General features: G+C 39.8%; 2 protein-coding genes across 3 annotated transcripts in view; one reads left to right on the top strand and one right to left on the bottom strand.

The window, feature by feature from the left end:
* The window catches only part of iars2 (isoleucyl-tRNA synthetase 2, mitochondrial), a 108,292-nt gene extending 94,563 nt beyond the window's left edge, over positions 1-13,729 (top strand). The window contains exons 18-23 of the mRNA XM_063055745.1: positions 3,167-3,298; positions 4,483-4,589; positions 10,629-10,774; positions 10,905-11,095; positions 11,619-11,763; positions 13,568-13,729. Coding sequence (XP_062911815.1) covers positions 3,167-3,298; positions 4,483-4,589; positions 10,629-10,774; positions 10,905-11,095; positions 11,619-11,763; positions 13,568-13,719 — 873 coding nt within the window. The 3' untranslated portion in view covers positions 13,720-13,729. The remainder of the gene's footprint in view (positions 1-3,166; positions 3,299-4,482; positions 4,590-10,628; positions 10,775-10,904; positions 11,096-11,618; positions 11,764-13,567) is intronic.
* Positions 13,730-15,772: 2,043 nt separating this feature from the next.
* rab3gap2 (RAB3 GTPase activating protein subunit 2 (non-catalytic)) overlaps positions 15,773-24,324 on the bottom strand; it is a 91,254-nt gene continuing 82,702 nt past the window's right edge. For both annotated transcript variants that reach the window (XM_063055743.1, XM_063055744.1), the window contains 6 exons: positions 23,909-23,983; positions 23,239-23,457; positions 22,801-22,890; positions 22,076-22,285; positions 16,206-16,364; positions 15,773-15,923 (listed from right to left, as the gene is read on the bottom strand). In XM_063055743.1, the coding sequence (XP_062911813.1) occupies positions 15,774-15,923; positions 16,206-16,364; positions 22,076-22,285; positions 22,801-22,890; positions 23,239-23,457; positions 23,909-23,983 (903 nt within the window). In that variant the 3' untranslated portion in view covers position 15,773. The remainder of the gene's footprint in view (positions 15,924-16,205; positions 16,365-22,075; positions 22,286-22,800; positions 22,891-23,238; positions 23,458-23,908; positions 23,984-24,324) is intronic.

Genomic DNA, 24,324 nt, shown 5'->3' with positions numbered 1-24,324 from the left:
GAGAATCCTTTGTATTCAGCTGTTTCAAGTCTATAGCGGATCATAATATTTTCAGTATACTCCTTGGTATGGTAGATTGGTATAGTTTAGGTTGGTTTTCAATTGTGATATGTAGGGGGCCTCTGCAAAATTGTAAAACTAGACTGGCAGCTGATTGAACAAGAACAGAATGCTGAAAAGTCGTAACATATTAACCAGCATCTTGTTTTGGGTCAATGTCCCTTCATCAGAAATGGAAGAATGAGAATGTAACCATGCTTTAAATTACAGAGGTTAGGGAGCAGATGGAACGTCAGAGAGACTGCTGACTAATGTTGTCAATGTTACAATTAAAAATAACAATTGGTACAGACAATTTGAAATATAATTAATTGAAACAGAAGGGATCAACTATGTGTGTTTATAAAGTGGGGTTTTCTCTTGAAATTCCTAAACTTATTAGAGGAAAAACTGATAATCCAGAAAATGTAAGGCTTCATTGGTACTGGATTTCGCAGATTTTCCAGCCTGTTGGATTTTATTCCCTTAACTAGCAGAATAAAATTTAATTCACTTTAAAAAAAAAATGTTACACAAAAATAAGTTGAATTTCCACTGAGCCATCTGAGCTTAAAGGAAACACTGGAAATGAGGCCCCACTGTGCTTAAAAGGGCCGTGGTAACAGGGCTGCAGTGAACCAGATACAGAACATATAACATAGAACAGTACATCACAGAACACACTATTCAACCCTTGGTGTCTGTGCTGATCATGATGCCAAACTATCTGCTTCCACACGCTCTATTTCTCTCCATTGCATGCCTGTCTAAATGCTTTGCTAATGTATCTGCTTCCACCACTGCCCATTGCAGTGAGTCCCAGCACCCACCACTCTGTGTGTGAATACCGTCAGCCCATGTTTCCATATCCTGTTGAACTCTTTGATGACCTTTCTCATTAACCACAATTCCATTGATTTTGTCGTCAAGATGTAATGTTGAGGCTTTACAAAGCGCTGGTGAGGCCTCACATGATGTACTGTGAGCAGCTTTAGGCCCCTTATCTAAGAAATGATATGCAGATGTTGGAGAGGGTTCAAAGGAGGTTCACGAAAGTGATTCCAGACTTGAAAAGCTTATCATATGAGGAGTATATGATGACTCTGGCCTCTTACTCAATGGAATTCAGAAGAATGAGGGTGGGACCTCATTGAAAACTATCGAATGTTGAAAGGCCTTGATAGAGTGGATGTGGGGAGGATGTTTCCTATGGTGAGGGAGTCTAATACAACCTCCAAATAGAGGGACACCCATTAGAATGGAGATGAGGAGGAATTTCTTTAGCCAGAGAGTAGTGAATCTGTGTAAATAGGCAGCTGCGGAAACCATCATTGGGTATATTTAAGGCAGAGGTTGCTAGATTCTTAATTAGTAAGGGCATGAATGGAAATGGGAAAGAGGCAGGAGATTGTGGTTGAGAGGGAAACAGATCAGCCATGATGTAATTGTTGAGCTGATTTGATGGGCCAAATGGCCTAATTATGCTCCTGTATCTTATGGTCTGCAAACTTGCTAATCAGCCCATTACATTTTAAGAAGACTTGATAGACTAAATGGCCTAATTCTTGTCTCATGTCTTATGGTCTTTTCTGGTCTAAGCGTCGACTGTTTCTCTCTTTAAAGATAACACAGACTATTTCTCGCATTTTGTGCTTTTTATTTTAAATTTCTATCATCTATATTTTTTCTCTTCAAAATGAGTAAGCATTTTGGCTATGTTTGCTGGTCTGTCCCAAAACACTGAGTCTACTCTTTAGTAGGCTTCTCGAAATTCTGGCAATTCCTTCTACTGTGGAAGAAAGGCATCCCTTGATATTCTAATGTTTGAGAATAATTGTTCAACTATTTCACGTTGATTTAAACTGAGTGACTAGCATGCTAGGAAAGACAGTTTATCTGGGCCTGATCTAAAATTTGCATTTTGCCTGATATTTCCTTGGATTTATGAATTCCAAAGCACATCACAGTGAACATTTTGCCTTTAGAGTACAGTCAGCCCTCCGTATCCGCGGAGGTTTGGTTCCGGGACCCACTGCGGATTCCAAATTCCGCGGATGCTCAAGTCCCGTATATAAAGTGGCGTAGTATTTGCATATAACCTACCCACATCCTCCCGTGTACTTTAAATTATCTCTAGATTACTTAATAATACCTAATACAATGTAAATGCTATGTAAGTAGGTGTTATACTGTATTGTTTAGGGAATAATGACAAGAAAAAAAAGTCTGTACACGTTCAGTACAGACGCAACCATCGTAGCTCTTCTGGGAACGCTGAGGCTGTAGCGCTTTACATAGCCAGCCATCCCTTACCAGCCTTAAACTCCTTCCTCTCGCTCACAACACAAGTAGCGAACGAACGAGACGCCAGGCAAACAATGCTCAAACAAGTAATACTTTTAATCATCTGTAGATTTCTGTACTTTATGCTCCCTCTTGGTCTTTGAGGAATTGCTTTGACCACTTAATTGCTTTTTGGGAGCCATTTTTTCACAGAAACAAAGGGTGCACACAATACAAGTAGTGACCAAACGAGACGCGAGGCAAACAATGCTCAAACAATGAGTGCTGGAGAGAGAATTTGCGGGTTTTTTTCGATCCCGATCCGCGGTTGGTTGAATCCACGAATGCGGAACCCGTGGATACAGAGGGCCGACTGTAATAGAAGAAAACCAAAATACCCTAAATAAAACTGCAAACACAAGAAATGATCAGCAGGTTATGTATTTTTAGACGGCAAAATAAAGTGAATGCTTCAAGGCAATGTTCCCTCAATGGATTATGGGTGATCTGCGAGTATTTCCAGCATTTTCTAATTCTACTCACCTTTAGCATTATTTACTTCAGTGTTTTTTTTTGCAAATGAAACAAATTTTATTAAATACAAATGCATTAGTACTAAAAACAAATGACTATGTTTAGTTTAACAATGTTGGTAATCAAATCTTGGAAACCCCATTTGAGCCACAGTTGAATTACTTTTACATTCTGATGCATTAATTGGAAATTGTATCAGTGAACTGATTCATGTACAAGGTGAGCCAGAAAGTCATTGTTCCTTGTCATAATTTTGAAGTTGCAGTGATTTTGGACGTCCCTACTATAATTATCTGTTCTGTTCCTTCAGTTGCGGAACACATTACGATTTATGCTGGGGAATCTTTATAATTTCAATTCTGAGGTTGATGGAGTTTCAAATGATCAAATGCTCCTAGTGGATCAGTATATGCTTCATCTCCTGCAAGATTATGGTATCAAGGTAATTGCATTTAGAAATATTTAGCTGTATTAAATAATTAGTTGACAGTTTTCACACCTTAGCTTCTTTAACAGAAAAATACCTTTTGTGGAAATTTTTAAACAATTTATTTTGTTTGTCTCTAAAACAGCGGGAAACCATTACAAATCATTGTAATAATATTCATAAAGTAAATGGTTGTAGTTTAATGATATGGAAATTAGAATGTAAACACTCACAAAACATCTGTTTGAGAACAGATTAAACCTGTGGGTATCAGGTTTCTGATTATGTGTGAATCATTGATTTAATATTCAACAACCTGACTGAACAGCGTTATAGAATGTGTGATTGTAGCAGCAAACTCACTCGGCAATTATTTTGAAATACGTGTTTCATGTGCGCCAATACCACGTGCAAATCAACTTTTCTTTCTCAATTCATGCGCTTGACAGAAAACATTTGGATTGTATTCTAATTAAGCAATGTGAGTTTAAGTTATAGAAGCTTTAATAAGTGAACATGCAAGGAATGGAGGAATATGGATCAGGTGCATATGAGTATGAATATGTAATGTAAAATTCCTAAGCATATGGAAATTGGAATGTAAACCCTCACAAAACATATTGTTTGGGAACAGATTAAACCTGTGGGTCTCAGGTACTGATTACGTGTGAATCAATAAAACTCAAAGCATAAGAATTTAAACTGAATTCTGCCACTGACAGCTAATGATACTTCTGGCCAGATTAAGTTCTAGCTTTTACAATTATTATTTAGAACATAGCACAGCACAAAATAGACTATTCAGCCCACAATGTCTGTACTAAACATGACGTGAAATTGAACTAATCCTATTTGCCTACACCTGAGCCGTATTTCTCCATTCTGTGCATATTCACATGTCTGTCTAAATGCCTCTTAAATGTCATTGCTATATTGTCTTCCACTCCTCATGCACCCACCCCAAATTCCCTGGCATTGCACTCCAGACTTCTAAAGTTCTCTGTAAAGGAGAAAAAAAACATGCCTCTCCCATCTCTTTAACAATCCCTCTCTCATCTTAAAGATATGCCCTCTGGTATTTAATATTTGAAATATGGAAGGTATTACTAAAAGATTCTGATTCAAAATCGAATTTCCACTTAGCTGAAATCAGCGTATTTTGCAATAGTTTTGACTATGATTTTAATAATTGTTTTTAGGTTACGGAGGCTTACACGGAGTATGATTTTGGAAAAGTTATTCGCCTTATGCTAGCATTTATTAACAGAGAACTTTCAAACTTCTACTTCAGTGTCATCAAAGATCGGTGTGTATAATATTTGCCATGGATTACATGCATTTTGTTTGTCGATCGGTCCTAAAATCATTGTTCAGCAAATATTTCAAACTGTCTTCAACTCAGGTTGAACAATGAAAGCAAATTAAAAGAGTGATAATGTCAATTCAACAAATGCTGAACTTAAGGTAAAACTTTTTACAGTGATGGACTATACCATAAATATTCATTCCCCATCACATTCTCTTCATAGCAATTAGGAGTGGATTCTATAATGTTTGGCCTGGCAAAGTCAATGATCAATATCTCTCTTATCAATCAGTGATGATGTGTGACTTTTTCTCTAACCTTCATTAATGGTGAACTTGCAGGTAACAGAGGTCCTGTTCAGTTGCTGCAGTTTATCCCATATACCAGCCTGCAATCACGAGTGGATATTGAGTCTGATGTCAGCGCTACCAGCCATACTGCTAGTGCTTGTTGTTGAACTGAATCGAGTTGACTTTATTACTTACGTCCTTCATATACATGAGGAGTAAAAACCTTTGTTACGTCTCTGTCTAAATGTGCAATTTATAATAAATATTATGTACAACAGAACAGTCAATATAACATAGGCTTTCTGAGAGGCGGGACTGCGCAGGCGTGTGACGTCGGGCAGTGCAGCGCGGCAGATTTAAAAAGAACAAAGCCTCACAGAGCGGGCAGCGTAGTTTGCGGGCTGCGGAGTGAGCCGGGAGCAGAGTGAAGACTTAAGGGCTTCGGCTCACCGGGCTTAGGCGGAAGCGGGCGAGGCGAGGAAGGTTTGACATTCATTTTCTGTTGCTATTTGAGGAGAGGGGCATTATGACTGTGAGGGCAGTTTGCTGTTCTCGGTGTCGGATGTGGGAGGCCCTGGAGTCTCCAAGCCTCCCGGACGTCTACATCTGCGCCAAGTGCATCGAGATGCAGCTCCTAAGGGACCGCGTTACGGAACTGGAGCTGCAGCTCAATGACCTTCGTCTGGTCAGGGAGAGCGAGGAGGTGATAGAGAGGAGTGGAAGGCAGGTGGTCACGCCGGGGCCACGGGAGGCAGACAAGTGGGTCACGGTTAGGAGGGGGAAGGGGAAAAGTCAGGTGATGGGGAGTACCCCGGTGGCTGTGCCCCTTAACAACAGGTACTCCTGTTTGAGTACTGTTGGGGGGGACAGCTTACCCGGGGGAAGCGACAGTGGCCGTGCCTCCGGCACAGAGTCTGGCCCTGTAGCTCAGAAGGGTAGGGCAAGGAAGAGGAGGGCAGTTGTGATAGGGGACTCGATAGTAAGGGGGTCAGATAGGCGATTCTGTGGACGCAGTCCAGAGACCTGGATGGTAGTTTGCCTCCCTGGTGCCAGGGTCCGGGATATTTCTGATCGTGTCCAAGATATCCTGAAGTGGGAGGGTGAGGAGCCAGAGGTCGTGGTACATATAGGTACCAATGACATAGGTAGGAAAAGGGAAGAGGTCCTGAAAGGAGAATATAGGGAGCTAGGAAGGGAGTTGAGAAAAAGAACCGCAAAGGTAGTAATCTCGGGACTACTGCCTGTGCCACGCGACAGTGAGAGTAGGAATGCGATGAGGTGGAGGATAAATGTGTGGCTGAGGGATTGGAGCAGGAGGCAGGGATTCAAGTTTTTGGATCATTGGGACCTCTTTTGGCGTAGGCGTGACCTGTACAAAAAGGACGGGTTACACTTGAATCCTAGGGGGACCAATATCCTGACAGAGAGATTAGCGAGGGCTACTGAGGTGACTTTAAACTAGAATGGTTGGGGGGTGGGAATCAAATTAAAGAGGCTAGGCGAGAGGAGGTTAGTTCACAAAAGGGGGATGGGAACCAGTGCAGAGAGACAGAGGGGTGTAAAGTGAGGGTAGAAGCAAAAAGTAGTAAGGAGAAGAGTAAAAGTGGCAGGCCGACAAATCCAGGGCAAGCATCAAAAAGGGCCACTTTTCAACATAATTGTATAAGGGCTAAGAGAGTTGTAAAAGAGTGCCTGAAGGCTTTGTGTGTCAATGCCAGGAGCATTCGTAACAAGGTGGATGAATTGAAAGTGCAGATTGTTATTAATGATTATGATATAGTTGGGATCACAGAGACATGGCTCCAGGGTGACGAAGGATGGGAGCTCAACGTTCAGGGATATTCAATATTCAGGAGGGATAGACATGAAAGAAAAGGAGGTGGGGTGGCGTTGCCGGTTAAAGAGGAGATTAACGCAATAGAAAGGAAGGACATAAGCCGGGAAGATGTGGAATCGATATGGGTAGAGCTGCGTAACACTAAGGGGCAGAAGACGCTGGTGGGAGTTGTGTACAGGCCACCTAACAGTAGTAGTGAGGTCGGAGATGGTATTAAACAGGAAATTAGAAATGTGTGCAATAAAGGAACAGCAGTTATAATGTGTGACTTCAATCTACATGTAGACTGGGTGAACCAAATTGGTAAAGGTGCTGAGGAAGAGGATTTCTTGGAGTGTATGCGGAATGGTTTTTTGAACCAACATGTCGAGGAACCAACTAGAGAGCAGGCTATTCTGGACTGGGTTTTGAGCAATGAGGAAGGGTTAATTAGCGATCTTGTCGTGAGAGGCCCCTTGGGTAAGAGTGACCATAATATGGTGGAATTCTTCATTAATATGGAGAGTGAGATAGTTAATTCAGAAACAAAGGTTCTGAACTTAAAGAGGGGTTACTTTGAAGGTATGAGACGTGAATTAGCTAAGATAGACTGGCAAATGACACTTAAAGGATTGACGGTGGATATGCAATGGCAAACATTTAAAGGTTGCATGGATGAACTACAACAATTGTTCATCCCAGTTTGGCAAAAGAATAAATCAAGGAAGGTAGTGCACCCGTGGCTGACAAGAGAAATTAGGGATAGTATCAATTCCAAAGAAGTAGCATACAAATTAGCCAGAGAAAGTGGCTCACCTGAGGACTGGGAGAAATTCAGAGTTCAGCAGAGGAGGACAAAGGGCTTAATTAGGAAGGGGAAAAAAGATTATGAGAGAAAACTGGCGGGGAACATAAAAACGGACTGTAAAAGCTTTTATAGATATGTAAAAAGGAAAAGACTGGTAAAGACAAATGTAGGTCCCCTGCAGACAGAAACAGGTAAATTGATTATGGGGAGCAAGGACATGGCAGACCAATTGAATAATTACTTTGGTTCTGTCCACTAAGGAGGACATAAATAATCTTCCAGAAGTAGTAAGGGACAGAGGGTCCAGTGAGATGGAGGAACTGAGTGAAATACATGTTAGTAGGGAAGTGGTGTTAGGTAAATTGAAGGGATTGAAGGCAGATAAATCCCCAGGGCCAGATGGTCTGCATCCTAGAGTGCTTAAGGAAGTAGCCCAAGAAATAGTGGATGCATTAGTGATAATTTTTCAAAACTCGTTAGATTCTGGACTAGTTCCTGAGGATTGGAGGGTGGCTAATGTAACCCCACTTTTTAAAAAAGGGAGAGAGAAACCGGGGAATTATAGACCGGTTAGCCTAATGTTGGTGGTGGGGAAACTGCTGGAGTCAGTTATCAAGGATGTGATAACAGCACATTTAGAAAGCGGTGAAATGATCGGACAAAGTCAGCATGGATTTGTGAAAGGAAAATCATGTCTGACGAATCTCATAGAATTTTTTGAGGATGTAACTAGTAGAGTGGATAGGGGAGAACCAGTGGATGTGGTATATTTGGATTTTCAAAAGGCTTTTGACAAGGTCCCACACAGGAGATTAGTGTGCAAACTTAAAGCACACGGTATTGGGGGTAAGGTATTGGTGTGGGTGGAGAATTGGTTAGCAGACAGGAAGCAAAGAGTGGGAATAAACGGGACCTTTTCAGAATGGCAGGCGGTGACTAGTGGGGTACCGCAAGGCTCAGTGCTGGGACCCCAGTTGTTTACAATATAAATGACTTGGATGAGGGAATTAAATGCAGCATCTCCAAGTTTGCGGATGACACGAAGCTGGGTGGCAGTGTTAGCAGTGAGGAGGATGCTAAGAGGATGCAGGGTGACTTGGATAGGTTGGGTGAGTGGGCAAACTCATGGCAGATGCAATTTAATGTGGATAAATGTGAAGTTATCCACTTTGGTGGCAAAAATAGGAAAACAGATTATTATCTGAATGGTGGCCGATTAGGAAAAGGGGAGGTGCAACGAGACCTGGGTGTCATTGTACACCAGTCATTGAAAGTGGGCATGCAGGTACAGCAGGCAGTGAAAAAGGCGAATGGTATGCTGGCATTTATAGCGAGAGGATTCGAGTACAGGAGCAGGGAGGTACTACTGCAGTTGTACAAGGCCTTGGTGAGACCACACCTGGAGTATTGTGTGCAGTTTTGGTCCCCTAATCTGAGGAAAGACATCTTTGCCATAGAGGGAGTACAAAGAAGGTTCATCAGATTGATTCCTGGGATGGCAGGACTTTCATATGAAGAAAGACTGGATGAACTGGGCTTGTACTCGTTGGAATTTAGAAGATTGAGGGGGGATCTGATTGAAACGTATAAGATCCTAAAGGGATTGGACAGGCTAGATGCAGGAAGATTGTTCCCGATGTTGGGGAAGTCCAGAACGAGGGGTCACAGTTTGAGGATAGAGGGGAAGCCTTTTAGGACCGAGATTAGGAAAAACTTCTTCACACAGAGAGTGGTGAATCTGTGGAATTCTCTGCCACAGGAAACTGTTGAGGCCAGTTCATTGGCTATGTTTAAGAGGGAGTTAGATATGGCCCTTGTGGCTACAGGGGTCAGGGGGTATGGAGGGAAGGCTGGGGCGGGGTTCTGAGTTGGATGATCAGCCATGATCATAATAAATGGCGGTGCAGGCTCGAAGGGCCGAATGGCCTACTCCACCTATTTTCTATGTTTCTATGTTTCTAGAAAGGATTTGGGGGAACTTAAAGCTGTTCACCCTCTCAACCCCAGATCCATTGATGTCAATACGGACTAGCCTGTCTCCATTCCTCCTGTTGTCCACAACCAGTTCCTTTGTTTTTGTGACATTGAGGGGAGGTTGTTTTCTTGTCACCACTGTGTCAGGGTGATGACTTCTTCTCCGTAGGCTGACTCATTATTATTTGAGATTAGACCAACCAGTGTCGTGTTGTCAGCAAATTTAATTAGCAGATTGGAGCTGTGGGTGGTGACACAGTAATGGATATACAGAGTAAAGGAGGGGGCTTAGTACACAATCCTGAGGGGCCACCCGTGTTTGAGATCAGAGGGGTAGTGGTGAGGGAGCCTACTCTTACCACCTGCCGGTGATCTGACAGGAAGTCCAGGATCCAGCTGCACGAGGCAGGGTGAAGGCTGAGTTCTCTGAGCTTCTTGTTGAACCTGGATGGAACTATGGTGTTGAATGCTGAACTGTAGTCCAAGAACAGCATTCTCACATAAGTATCCTTCTCCAGATGTGTAAGGATGGTGTGTAGAGCAGTGGCTATTGTGTCATCTGTTGATCGGTTGTGTCAGTAGGTGAATTGTAGGGGGTCCAGTGTGGGTGGTAGCATGCTACAGATGTAGTTGTTGACCTGTCTCTCAAAACATTTACTTATTATTGAGGTGAGTGCGACAGGACGCCAGTCATTCAGACACATTACCTTGGTCTTTTTTAGGTACTGGAACAATGGTGGATGTTTTGATGCAGGAGGGCACTCTACACTGGCAGAGGGAGAGATTAAAAATGTTTGACCCCTCTCTTGACTTGAACCTTTAAATAACAATGGTATGAGCTACTTAGTGTGCATACTCAGCTTCTGAATGGGTTTTATATCAAAATTCTGCTGATCTCTGAGACATTGATTATGGAACAGCTGTGCAGTGCAGATTTGCTGGAAGTTAGGAGAGGTGGCTGGGTGTTCCCTTGTTCAGTATGTGTCATTCAAGTTTCTTGTTTGTCTTCACCTGAGCCTTGTATCATAACACTAACCTGTCACAAGCTGGCATTAGCTACTTCATTAACAGGGATATTGAGGGGAGCTGAAAATAAGTTTTCTAGATCATCTGGAGTTATTTGTTCAAGTATAGTCTCATTAAAATTGCAGATTGTACTGTGAAGATGAAAAGCATCCCAAGCGTCGATCATGTCAGACAGTATTAAGTGAAGCATTAGATGTAATCACTCATTCTGTAGCCCCAATTCTGCCTCACCTTGCAGAGGAAATATTCCAGTATCAATCAAACACAAAAGGTAAGCATTTTCATTACTATTGTTGAAATCAATTTTGTTTTGCAATTAGTATTTTTGTCTGATTTTAGTCATTGCTAATATTCTTTGTGTTTACCTAAAATGACATTAACATATTTTTGGTTATCTTTAGAGCCTTTGAGTGTGTTTCGCACTGGCTGGATAAAGACCAGTTCTGTTTGGAAGAAGCCAGGTATAGTGGAGGCTATTGAAGGTGCTTGTGCAATGAGAGAGAGCTTCTTGAGGTCTATACCTGGCAAAAATACATTAGAGTTTGATGTCACCATTGTCATAGAGCCCAGTCTACTGCTAGAGTTGATGGAGGTAATTCCATCCTAATTTTGAAACTCTTGTGATAATATTATATTTTTCAAAAAACTTTTTAATTAAAGCAAGAACAGAAGTTGAATGTTATTTCTTCCACCTCTCATATATTCCCCTATATCGCTTTGTTTTCGCGCACCTCATAGCTTCCCCAATATCGCCGTGCTTTCGCAGACCTCCCATGAAACAACATTTTAAATTGGCTGTCATTTATTGATGGTTGCTCATGGTGGGTATATGTACAAGTGACAGACAGGCCAAGGCTAGCCATTCTAACTTGTACCGACGACACACAACTACAATGCCTTTGGATAGATTTTCAATACCATCTAGAACGTTCTTAACATTCAAATAGTTGGACTGAATCTGTTGAGTTGGAGGTGCAGTGTATTGTTGCAAAGGAAGTAGCAATAATAGAAAATTTTGTTGGAATACAGCTCATTATTTCACAGATCAAGCCTAGATTTTGATCCTAGGTTCCCTCAAGAGAGGTCCTGTTTGAGTATCTATTTCTTGTCTCCAGCAATTACAGAGTGAGAAAACATCCAGTACTTCAGAACTGAATGAATTAGTGATGGCATCAAGCACAACATTACTTACAAGTATTCCTCGTGACTTGCCTGCAGCAAGGGATCTGATTGAAGGAAAATTTGTAATCAATTTGGAAGGTAAAGTAGTTTGATACTATAAGCGTTTTCAATAGGGCATTATTTCTGAAGCTTAAGTTTTACTTATGAAATTAAATTACATTTGAAAATTATTAGAATGAATAACAGATTATTAGAAGAGTTTAACATCATATATAGTGGTGAAGCCAATGTACAACTCAAAATAAGTTGCAATTTTCTCTTCTAAAAGATGTTTTTCATGTTTTAGCTAATTCATACATTGGAACAAACACCAGAAATAGTGGTTGACACACACGCATTAGTAACATTTAAAAGCTATCTAGATAAGTATGTCCATGGATAGGAAAGGTTTAGAGGGCTGGACCAAACACTGATAGATGGGATTAGCTTGCTGGGCAACACAGTTGGCATGGAGAACTTGGGTTAAGGGGCCTGTTTCCACGCTATATGACTATGACCTTACTTTGAAAATGCTATTCACAATATATTATTCTCACAAGATACTTTAATTAATATTAAAGCAGATTAATTTAGAATCATAAGACCATAAGACATAGGAGCAGAATTAGGCCATACAGCCCATTGAGTCTGCTTCACCATTCCATCATAGCTGACTTATTATCTCTCTCAACCCCATTCACCTGCCTTCTCTCTGTAACCTTTGACACCCTTACTAATCAAGAATCTATCAACCTCCTTTTTAAATATACCCAATGACTTGGCCTGCACAGCCATCTGTGGCATTGAAATCTACACATTCACCACTCTCTGGCTAAAGAAATTCTTCTTCAGTTCTGTTCTAAAGGGATGTCCTTGTATTCTGAGGCTGTGCCCCTTAGTGCTAGTCTCCCCGACTGTAGGAAACATCCTCTCCATGTCTGCTCTATCTAGGCCTTTCAATATTCAAAGGTTTCAATGAAATTTCCCATCTTCTTTCTTCTAAACTCCAAGTACAGACCCAGAGCCATCAAATGCTCATCATAGGCATAGAATTGGTTCTCAGTTCTATATTTCATCTTTTTTTTCTTTGAATAGGTTGAGGGAGAAGTAATTAAGGAGTTACAGCTATGTCAACAGCTTACTGAGACTTGCATTTAAAATTACATTAGCCTATAATATTGAAATACTATAATGCTTAAACACTTAAACAAAACTGTAGCTCAGATTTTATTGGGCTACACTTGTGGTGGAAAGTTGTTTTTTTTCTTAAAAACAAGATTCCACTACTGATTTTCATTTACAACTTTAACAAGTAGTGGGAACTTAGTTCTTAATTAAAGAAAATTGAATGAGAGACCATATAAATTATGATTTCATTGAGAAGGATAAAGTATTGCATTACCATTAACACAGCCTTGAAAGAATCAGTCTTTAGAATTGATTGTGAAATATTTTTTGTTGAATAATTCCTGTTTTACTAACTGCATAGTATTGTATATTATGGTATCAGTCATGATCTCGAAGTACAATGCCTGGAAAATTTTAATCGATAAGAGGAAAGAAAATCTTCATTAAATAAATTCTTTGAAATTCAAAAATATGTTTGAATATTGTATGTAACTTAAAACTTGTACAAAACAAAGGAATTAAACTAGTTATCAAACTATATTTAGCCTGTTGTCCAGCACAGTAATGTTAACTTGGGCTTAAAGGCTTTGTGTCAAATCGATAAAGTGAGTTGTTGAAATGACAAAATTAATGGCAATTGAAGGCGGGGGGGGGGGGCATGTCAGCTCAAATGTTTTTTCATTATTTTTCTCCTCCCACAGGAGGAACAGCACCGAAAGAAAGGCATGTTTCCAGTTTACATTAAAAATTTGATTAATTTTTAATTGCTTGACAGGTGGCGATATTATTGAGGAATCACCATATGTTGTCATTGTTCAGCCTGCTGCCAAACAGAAATGTCCTCGTTGTAAAAAATACACATCAGATTCTGCACTGGCTCCTTGCCCACGTTGTTTGGAAGTCATTGCGGGGAAGTGGAGCACGTAATTTGTATTCCATGAGAGGACAATTTTTAAACATCGGAAGGAATGTGGACTTGTGGGTAATATGTAAAGTAAAGCTTTTATTCAGAGGAAATCTTCATTTTCACATCTACTCCCTCATTCCCTGTTCTCCAATATTTAAAATCCTATAAGTAACTCTTCATTTAGGAATTCTGAATTCAGAGGACTTTGAAAAATATTAAAAATCATTGTACTCTATGTATTTCTTCTGGTCAGCTCTGCAAGAATATGACAGTGACTCTTGAACTGAAATCTGATATTCTGTCAGATGTTTATGTAATATGCCTGTTAATTTGGGATATAGTTCACAAAATTAAGCAAACTTCAATACGTCTGCTGTTGTGCACAGTGAAGATTGATCCATGTGAGTGGCTGATCAAATATCTCTAGTTTCGATTGTAATATCAAATGAGGTTAAAGTTTCTATATTTTTGCTCTTTTAATAACATGTTCAAAGCATGCATGTTATGGCAGATGCCTGGATTACAAAAAACACATTGTGACCTAGAATTAAAAGTTAATACAGTTCCACTAATGTTTCTATTATACTTGTCTTGGTGCAGTTTGACAAATTGAGTTTAAATTAAAAGTAACTTTTTTGGATGAAAGAAACAATGACTTTTTTGAGTTGAACAGCAATTTTAATAAGCTGACTGGTAGCAAGTTTAATGTTTTAGTTTAGCACTGACCCAAAAACAATATACAGGCTATAACCCAAGTTTATCAGTCATTTAGCAGGCCAGGCAGCATTGAAGAAAGAGTACAGTCAATGTTTCAGGCTGAGACCCTTCAACAGGACATGTCTCATTACCTCCCTCTGGTGCTCCTCCCCCTTTTCCTTTGCAAAGAAAAAGCATTTCAGGATGTATATTGTATACATTTCTCTGACATTTAATGTACCTTTGAAACTTTGACTAGGATTCTGCAGTACATTTGTCAATTAAGCAAAGAGCAGCTATTTTTAAAGGCTTAGGTATTGAATCTTTGCCAAAAGATAGGTGAAGTTGATATTCATAACATGATTATCACACTGGATAGTGTCTTTAAATTTCAGACTGATAATCTGTAAAATAAACTCTAAAGGAGAATTGTAGATAAATGTTACATTATCAGTAATCAAAGTATAGAGAGAGTCTCAGCATTGTATTCGATAGGTTCAGCTAACCAGCTTGTTCAGGTAGTTAAATATTGCAAATATTTAAAACTCTCAAATAATGCAAATTAATTTTTTGCAGATGTAAATCAACTGGTTACATCAAATTTACCCCTCCATACAGTCATTTCACTGCAATTTTTAAATTGCAGCAATTTAATATTTTATAGGCAAAGCACCTTAGTGTTGGTACAAGTATTTATTTAGAGGAATTATTTACAATTAGAGGTGGTGTCTACTGCTTTGTGAGGAAATATCTAACCACCCCCTGTTCACTGTCCACATAGAAAGATATTGGTTTAGGGGGAAAATTGAAGGAATAGAAACATTCATCTTTTACATTAACAAAATAAACTACAATTTTGCCTTTATTTTAGTGACATAAGGCATCATTAAATAGTCATTACTATTCTTGGTGTGGTTCAGGTTAGTTAGTGCCTCTGAAAATTTGCAAAATGCTTGTATGTCCATCTTCAACGGTGAGGATTTAAAACCATAGATTTATGCTTGGTATAAATATCCAGAAAGACCACTTGCTATGCATTTCATTCACAACATTATACCTAAAGGTATAAACTTTCTTTAAGCTGCCATCTTTTTTACATAGTTAAAGCAACACACAGAATATGGCATCTTCTGAGACCAATACCATTTTAACAATAAAATGAAAAAGCTGAAACAAAGCTTACTAGTGTGCAACCTTGGACATGCATATGTATTTGGGTACTAGAATAAGAATTTACAGATGGGTACTAAAAGTGTTAAATGTGAAACAGTCAGTAACATGATTATCTGTAACAAAATGACAAATTTACATCACTGATCCAAACTTTTCCCAGCTGGTCAAATCTGGAAACCATCAACCCCCTTAAATAAAACTCCTGTCACAATGATGAAATGGCGTCAACTGCTTCTAATAGATGCAGCACCAGGCTGTATTGCCCGTGGTTTTCAGGCAAGAGTTCTATCACCTTCCTCACCAATTGAGCTGTTGCTGCAATTGGCACATCTTTGTTTTGAAGATCCTGAGGATTCTGGAAGTCACACACAATGTGATTAATAAAAAGTAATAAATTCTTCATTATTACATTGAAAGAAAGATGTTATTCTTCCCCAATCTAAGGCCAACACATAGAGAATATATTGAACAATATTTCAATGCAATCATAATTTCTTAAAACAAAAATGCATTATATATAAATTTTGTATGCCAAAATCGGATTAGTGATTTTTAAAAATAATTTCCATAAAAGAATTGGAATTCATGTGTTAACTCTTTTGTCATTTATTGGATGGAATATGTTGCCTATACTTACCATAGCTTTAAGCCAAGTACACAGCATTGGAGGGAGTCTGGCCAGCAGTTCCATTCCTTCCTTGGTTTGAGTGTGAAGTAAAGCGTATGCAAGCCTCTGTCCAGTAAGCACAAGCAACTGGGATGCCAAGACCTCTTGATCATGTACTTGGAGAATTGCCTGAGCAGATGACAAAGAAAAAGTCAGTTCAAAAGACAGATTTATTTCGTTCACTAACAAATTTTTAAAGCTTTAATCATACAAAATTCATCAAAAATAGCCATTTCCCCAATTATTTGTCAGTCATATTTAAAAGCTTAATTACATCCTTATGCAAATTTTGGTTTTGTTCATTGCAATGGATGTAATATAGGCAACACAAATGTTCCAAACTAACCTATATATTAATCAACCAGAAACCAACCACCATACAAGACATTTACTTCCCAGTAACTAACCTTTCCTGCACAAAATTAATCGTGAGGGATGATTATGCACTACATGTTCCCTTGACATCACATAAGTGGTAATGCATTTTCCTTCCCCAGCCACAGTTCTAGTCAGCCTTATGCACACTCAAAAGCCTGGCCCTCCATTATTGGGTTAGAGAATTTGATTAGTTATCTACAGCATGTAAAGTTTCCTATAAAGTAAAACTGTAGATGCTGGAATTAATCTGCCATTCAAAATGTAAACCAGTTAGTTAATTCCAAGAAAAGATCCCTGACCGAAACACTAACTGTGTTCTCTTTCCACAAATGCCAAGTTCTCCAACATTTCTGTCATTGTTAAATGTTTCCATTTTTGTTCCAAATAATCAACCTCCAACTCCTGATTCCCATGCCTTTAAGATCTGTAAAGGGTTTCTTCTTTTATGTTACTGCTAAGGTGAATAAAATGGCTTCTCCGTGATGTTAACTGCTCAGACAGTGGTTCTCTCTCCAGCAGCTTGTTTGGGTTATGTTACTGATAAGAGAATTGTATTCATTTGCTAACCAATTGGTTTAGATGTTATTCTTTCTTGTGTGTCTGTAAGCTATTGTTTTCATGGGCTTTGGGGCAGAAGGTGCGATGGGGACAGAGAGGAGACGCGATGCTGTAAGCTGGGCGACAGAACAGACCCCGAGTGGGAGTCCGAGGCCCAGGGATTTGGGGAGGAGAATCGAAGTGGAAGAACGTGCTGGACCTGCTCTGGTCGACCACCGCGGTTGGTCGCAGGTGGCGGGTTGAGGGGGTCGGAGGGGATCGTGTGGTGGAAAGAAGACCCTGTTCATTGAGCTCCAACAGTTGTGCACGAAGTGGTTGAACTTTGATAAGTTTGGCGCCTTATACTTTCCTTTTATATTTTATCTCTATTAATTACATAGTTCCAGTAAAATCTATAAAGTGTAATCATTTAATCGCATATGGTGTATTGTCTGTTATTTGGCAGGGTCAGGTACATCACACAACATCCACACAAACTTGATTACCCAGTTTGGCGGGGCCAAAGTTTGCTCCCCCTAGGCAAAGGCCAGCTGAGCCTAAAACACAAATGTTCAAATCATGAATTTGTTCCAACGAAGGAGCAGACCTAAACTCCTAAGGCCAGATATCAGCCACATGCAAAGTCCTACCTAGTAGTAAATGTCGGGGTTATAGACAATGGGAAAGTTAAGTGTCACTACCTCAAATGATGGACATAGAAAACATACAGCACAATACAGGTCCTTCGGCCCACAAAGCTGTGCCAAACATGTCCCTTAGAACTACCTTTACCCATAGCCCTCTATTTTCCTAAGCTCCATGTAGCCATCCAGGAGTCTCTTAAAAGCCCCTATCGTTTCCGCCTCCACCACCACCACCACCGCCGGCAGCCCATTTCACCACTCACTGCGTAAAAAACTTACCCCTGACATCTCTATACCTACTTCCAAGCACCTTAAAACTGTATCCTCTCGTGCTAGCCATTTCAGCCCTGGGGAAAAGCCTCTGACTATTCACACAATCAATGCCTCTCATTATCAGGTCACCTCTGTCACTTCAAGGAAAAAAGGCCGAGTTCACTCAACCTACTCTCATAAGGCATGCTCTCAATCCAGGTAACATCCTTGTAGATCTCCTCTGCACCCTTTCTATGGTTTCCACGTCCTTCCTGTAGTGAGGCGACCAGAATTCAGCACAGTACTCCAAATGGGGTCTGACTAGGGTCCTATGTAGCTGCAACACTACCTCTCGGCTCTTAAACTCAATCCCACGACTGATGAAGGCCAATGCACCATATGCCTTCTTAACCACAGAGTCAACCTGCGTAGCAGCTTTGAGTGTCCTATGGACTCAGACCCCAAGATCCCTCTGATCCTCCACACTGCCAAGAGTCTTACCATTAATGCTATATTCTGCCATATTTGACACTTCAGATTTCTGAGCTATTACTTTAACTATTGCTAAACCTCAACATGCTGGTTGTAATATGTTTCAGTGTTCATGCTAGACTAGACACTAGAATACTACAGCACAGTACAGGCCCTTCGGCCCTCGATGTTGTGCCGACCCATATATTCCTTAAAAAAAAGTACCAAACCCACACTACCCTGTAACCCTCTATTTTTCTTTCATGTGCCTGTCCAAGAGGCTGTTAAATACCCCTAATGTTTTAGCCTCCACCACCATCCCTGGCAAGGCATTCCAGGCACCCACAACCCTCTGTGTAAAAAAACTTACCCCGATGTCTCCCCTAAACTTCCCTCCCTTAACTTTGTATATTTGCCCTCTGGTGTTTGCTATTCGTGCCCTGGGAAACAGGTACTGGCTATCCACCTTATCTATGCCTCTCATAATCTTGCAGACCTCTAACAAGTCCTCTCTCATCCTTCTACGCTCCGAAGAGAAAAGTCCCAGCTCTGCTAACCTTGCCTCATAAGACTTGTTTTCCAATCCAGGCAACATCCTGGTAAATCTCCTCTGCACCCTCTCCATAGCTTCCACATCCTTCCTATAATGAGGTGACCAGAATTGAATACAATACTCTCTAAGTGTGGTCTCACCAGAGATTTGTAGAATTGCAACATAACCTCTCTACTCTTGAACTCAATCCCCCTATTAATGAAGCCTAGCATCCCATAGGCCTTCTTAACTATCCTATCAACCTATGCAGCGACCTTGAGGGATGTATGGATTTGAACGCCAAGGTCCCTCTGTTCATGCACACTCTTAAGTAACCGACCATTAACCCTGTACTCAGCCTTCTGGTTTGTCCTTCCAAAATGCATTACCTCACACTTATCCGGATTGAACTCCATCTGCCACTTTTCTGCCCAACTCTGCATCCTGTCTATATCCTCTTGTAACCTTCCACAACCTACAGCTCCATCCACAACTCCTCCAATCTTCGTGTCATCTGCAAACTTACCCATCCTTCTGTCTCTTCATCCAGGTCATTTATAAAAATCACAAAGCGCAGGGGTCCCACGACAAATCCTTACAGCACTCCACTAGTCACTGACCTCCAGGCAGAATACTTTCCTTCCACTACTACCCTCTGCTTTCTTCGTGTAAGCCAATTTTTTATCCAAACAGCCAAGGTTCCACTGATCCCATACCTCATGACTTTCTGGTTGAGTCTCTCGTGGGGGACCTTGTCAAATGCCTTGCTAAAATCCATGTAGACCACATCTTCCGCCCTACCCTCATCAAATTTTGTTACCTCTTCAAAAAACTCAATTAGGCTCGTGAGGCACGACCTTCCCTTCACAAAGCTATGTTGACTATCGTTGAGTAGACTGTACTTCTCCAAATGCTTGTAGATCCTATCCTTAAGAATCCTTTCCAATAGTTTGCAGACCACCAACGTAAGACTCAACGGCCTATAGTTCCCAGGATTCTCCCTATTACCTTTTTTAAACAAGGGAACTACATTTGCCATCCTCCAATCCTCCAGCACCTCCCCTGCAGCCAAAGAGGATTCAAAGATCATAGCTACTGCTCCAGCGATCTCTTCTCTCACTTCCCACAGCAACCTGGGGTACAACAATTTTGATGTTTTTAAGAAGATCCTTAATCTCCACATTGTCCAGCACACAGGCCTGTTCTATTTCGACCTCACCCTGATCAAGGTCCTGTTCACTTGTGAATACTGAAGCAAAGTATTCATTTAGGACCTCCCCAACATCCTCCACCTCCAGGCACATGTTGCCGCCTTTATCCTTTAGCGGCCCCACCTTCATTCTTGTCATCCTTCTGTTCTTCACATACACATAGAACGCCTTGGTGTTCTCCTTAATCCTACATGCCAAGGCCTTCTCATGCCCCTTTGAGCTCTCCTAAGTCATTTCTTAAGCTCCTTCCTGGTTACCCTATATTTCTCATGAGCCCCTGCTGCTTCCTATATCTAACATATGCTTCCTTCTTCCTCTTGACGAGTTGCCTCACGTGTTTCATCAGCCACGGTTCTTTTTTCCTACCATGCTACTTATGCACAGTAGATTGTTCATAAAGGATATTAAACAATCATATGCCATCTAATTTTAATGCATGCCAAGGCCTCAATGACTAATACATCATTCATTAAAAAAAAACTTAACAACAATGTTGATTTGTAGTCTGTTCAGAAAAGGAGAGAGTGCTCCGGTCCCAAAAGTGTGGGGCAACCTATGGTAGATGTAGCAGCTAGAAAAAAAAATAACCTGTCAACACTTACCTTATCACTTTCAGAACCTTGTATGTCTTGATTTAGCAAGATTACTTGTCATTCTTTTAAGCCCAAAAAGGAGAATCATTTTTAATCTCTGCCTACTGGAAAACTATAAACCAGGTGAATCTATTCTACATTGTTTTCATCTCTGTGTCACCTATTAAGATCTTGTGTAATTGTATCCTGCAGGGGAGATAACTTTGTTATCCTTATTCACTAATTTCTTTGCAATAGAGGTGAATTGCTTCCTTGCTTGGTGTATCTATACATTGATTTTGTACTTCAAGAACTAGTACAGTATTATCTTTCTGTATACCTACTTTAGCTAATTTCTCATCATTTTCCCCCCAACAGTCCTGTCAAAATGACTAACCTTACATTTTAAAATCCTATTCTCTTTGCCAATTGAAACATATTTAATTTGAGTATAGCCATTTGATTTTCCTTGTGTACAAATGGCAGTTTGACTTTAATGCATTTGCCTATTGTACAATATGCCTTTTATACCCAGATAGTTGGGGAAGCACTGGAAAAACAGCAGGCTTTGCTGGCAACAGTCAAATAGACCCACTAGAATGAGTAATGATGCTAACTATCACAAAAGTTAGCAAAAACAAACAACGTATTCACCAAGAGGGGCTTAAATTTCATACTTCTTCCTGGAATATTTTAGATCAGGCCCAAGAGAATTAAAATTGAGAAGTTAGAAACAGCTATGGAAAGTTCGTATCAGAGGTTTAAACAAGGAGAAACCTTCATCTCTTCATAAACACAACAAGGAGAAATCTCACAGTACTGTTTCTGATTACCTGGCTCACTGCCACCAAGTCATATGATTGAAAGTCCAAAGCTATATTTCTGAACTAGAGAATGACTTGGGCTGAAGTGTACATGCATCATTATGTGGCACCTTCAGAGCCAATCTTTCAGATTAGTGATTAAACTTTTTTTTGTTTTACAAAGGTGTTACAGTAAATGAAATAATATTGGCTGTAGTAAGCTCTAGGTTACTTATACAAGTAGTAAATGTAAGGAGTAAATTTGGGCTCTGTCTGAAGGAAGACTCATAATGGTTTAAGAAACGGCAAGGCATAAAAGGCTGTGTGGTAAATTGTGAAAAATGGGATTAGTATACATAGGCCAAAGGAACTATTACTCTGCTCTATGACTCTGGATACTGTATTACTTTACTTATCATTCAGAATAATAACATTCTTACCTCTTCCCCAATGTGGTCAATTCCATGACTGTATAGTTCACACACATGATGTCGTCGAATAACATCTTCATTTACTTGGAGGTTCTGAGACAGCTCTACTGCCACTGAGGGCCAATCTTGCTCTTCATAAAATTGATGTTCAGTAGCATTCACAGTCTTTTGAGGTTTCACTAGTTCTTGGACTGCAGCACTGACTAACTTCATTAAGAACTGGAATACAATGAATACAGGTTACTGCATGGGAACGTCACTAGATCTGGTGAAATGTTGGAAAAATGGATTTTTTTCAAAAATTGTGATAAATTCAACATTTTATGTGTTGAAAGAGAGGCAACAGGAACATTTGACAGCACAACAGCTGTTGAATAAAGCTGCATCTTTTGGAAAGTGTGTTCTATTTTCAGAATACTCTATGGCAAAACAGTAAATCAGATTTGTGCTATGGATTCGGTCTGCTTAATTTAACTTGAGAGAGATTTGTATTGGAACTCTGATCCCCTAAATAAATTTGTTCCCAAGCAACTGCAGAATGAAATATTTTAATTCACCATCTTGTAGAATATACAAGCAACAGTTGTACAATCACGTCTTACAATATTTTAAGAGTAGTTTCCAATACCTTTTACACTAGAGTGTTACTGCAATATTTCTACCAACGGATGCAATTTATCAATTTCTAATGAACACAAGATTAACGAGCCATGCCACTGCAAAGATCTTACTACCTGTTGCCTGGGGGAGATGATGTTAGGGTCCATATCACCACTTGGCAGCAATTGAATTGAAGTCAACTCCTTGAAAAATGCATTTTTGCCCTAAAGATAAATACAGAACAATAAATAGTTGAAACCATTCTTTTTTCCACACAGTTGGATGGAATCAACTTCCACTTCTAAACGGTGCACAAAACAAAAATTAGATTATAAAATTATTAAGGCAACTACTTTCAAATTTCACAATTGTCTTAGATAACAAGAATTTAATACAATAGTTGCCTGACCATGGAAAAAAATTAAAGTATTAGATGTACTAATGTAATTTCTAGAGTGTAGACTTTAAAATATTGTTTTAAATACATACCGAGTAATGGTATTTAAGTTTATAAACTTAATGGTATCATTGTAAATAATAAACAAGAAAACATTGCCTGGCAAGTATCATACCTTACTATCAAATAGACTAAATATTTTGACAGATTTTATTCCAAAAAGCATTATTCCATGCATAATAACAGTTAGAATGTAGTGGTGTTGAGCTAATGGATAATGAACATGTCTTTGTTCTAGAGCCAGATCCATAATTGATGTTGGACCCTCTATAGCTGACCAGGTGTCTTCTATCTCCAGAAATGGCTCCTTCATCTCATCACTTCTGATTTCAGCCTAAAACAAATTTCCAAAAGTACAACATGAGGCATGCATAATTTTATACCACTTATATAAATTATACAGAACAGGCCGCTCATTCCAACAGGTCTCTTTGTCACTTTTAACCTCTTCGACTTCCATGTCATTCCCATCAGTAATATTTTCTTTTCCCTCAATTACAGGTAATATTTAGAAAACCAAAATCCCCAGTACAATAACTCTTTTTCATTGATATTCTGATACTATTAAGTTACCTTAGCTCAAATTCATCAGTAAATTGCAAGAATCTGGTCGTCCAAATACCACGAATGCAAGGAAGATGATTTAAAGGTACTTTTGAACGACTTAAAGAGTAAAAGGAACATTTTTTTTTCTGATTCTACAATAGTTTATCTGTATATTGAAAAGCACTATGCCTTAAACAATAAAGTTGCTTAAAACACATTAGCCCATTGTATTACTGTACCTCCATTAAAGTTTGAATCAGCAGTGAACAAGAACCAAGGAAAGAAGTCATGGCCGTGTCACTCATGCCGACATCCTGAACAGAGAAGAAGCTTATGATTATAAAAAGCACAAGCATAGAAAAAAAATAGATCAACTTGGGGCTCATCGTTGCTATTACCCTTTAACCCAATTGAAAAATCAAATGGCCACATCACCTGCCTTCAAGCTTCTGCTAGTAGCTTTAGAAAGATTGTCAAGTGCACTTAAGCACTCATTGAGAGAAAGTGGCTGCATTTCCTGCCACTTCCTCAATATGTAAGCAACACACACAAAAAATGCTGGTGAATGCAGCAAGCCAGGCAGCATCTATAGGAAGAGGTACAGTTCCCCTCTAACACCTCTCTCCTCCATGTAGAGGAATTAGTTCTTACTCTT

The sequence above is a fragment of the Mobula hypostoma genome, chromosome 8 (genome assembly GCF_963921235.1).
Source record: "Mobula hypostoma chromosome 8, sMobHyp1.1, whole genome shotgun sequence".
NCBI classification, from domain to species: domain Eukaryota; kingdom Metazoa; phylum Chordata; class Chondrichthyes; order Myliobatiformes; family Myliobatidae; genus Mobula; species Mobula hypostoma.
This window is presented reverse-complemented; position numbering and strand designations above follow the sequence as displayed.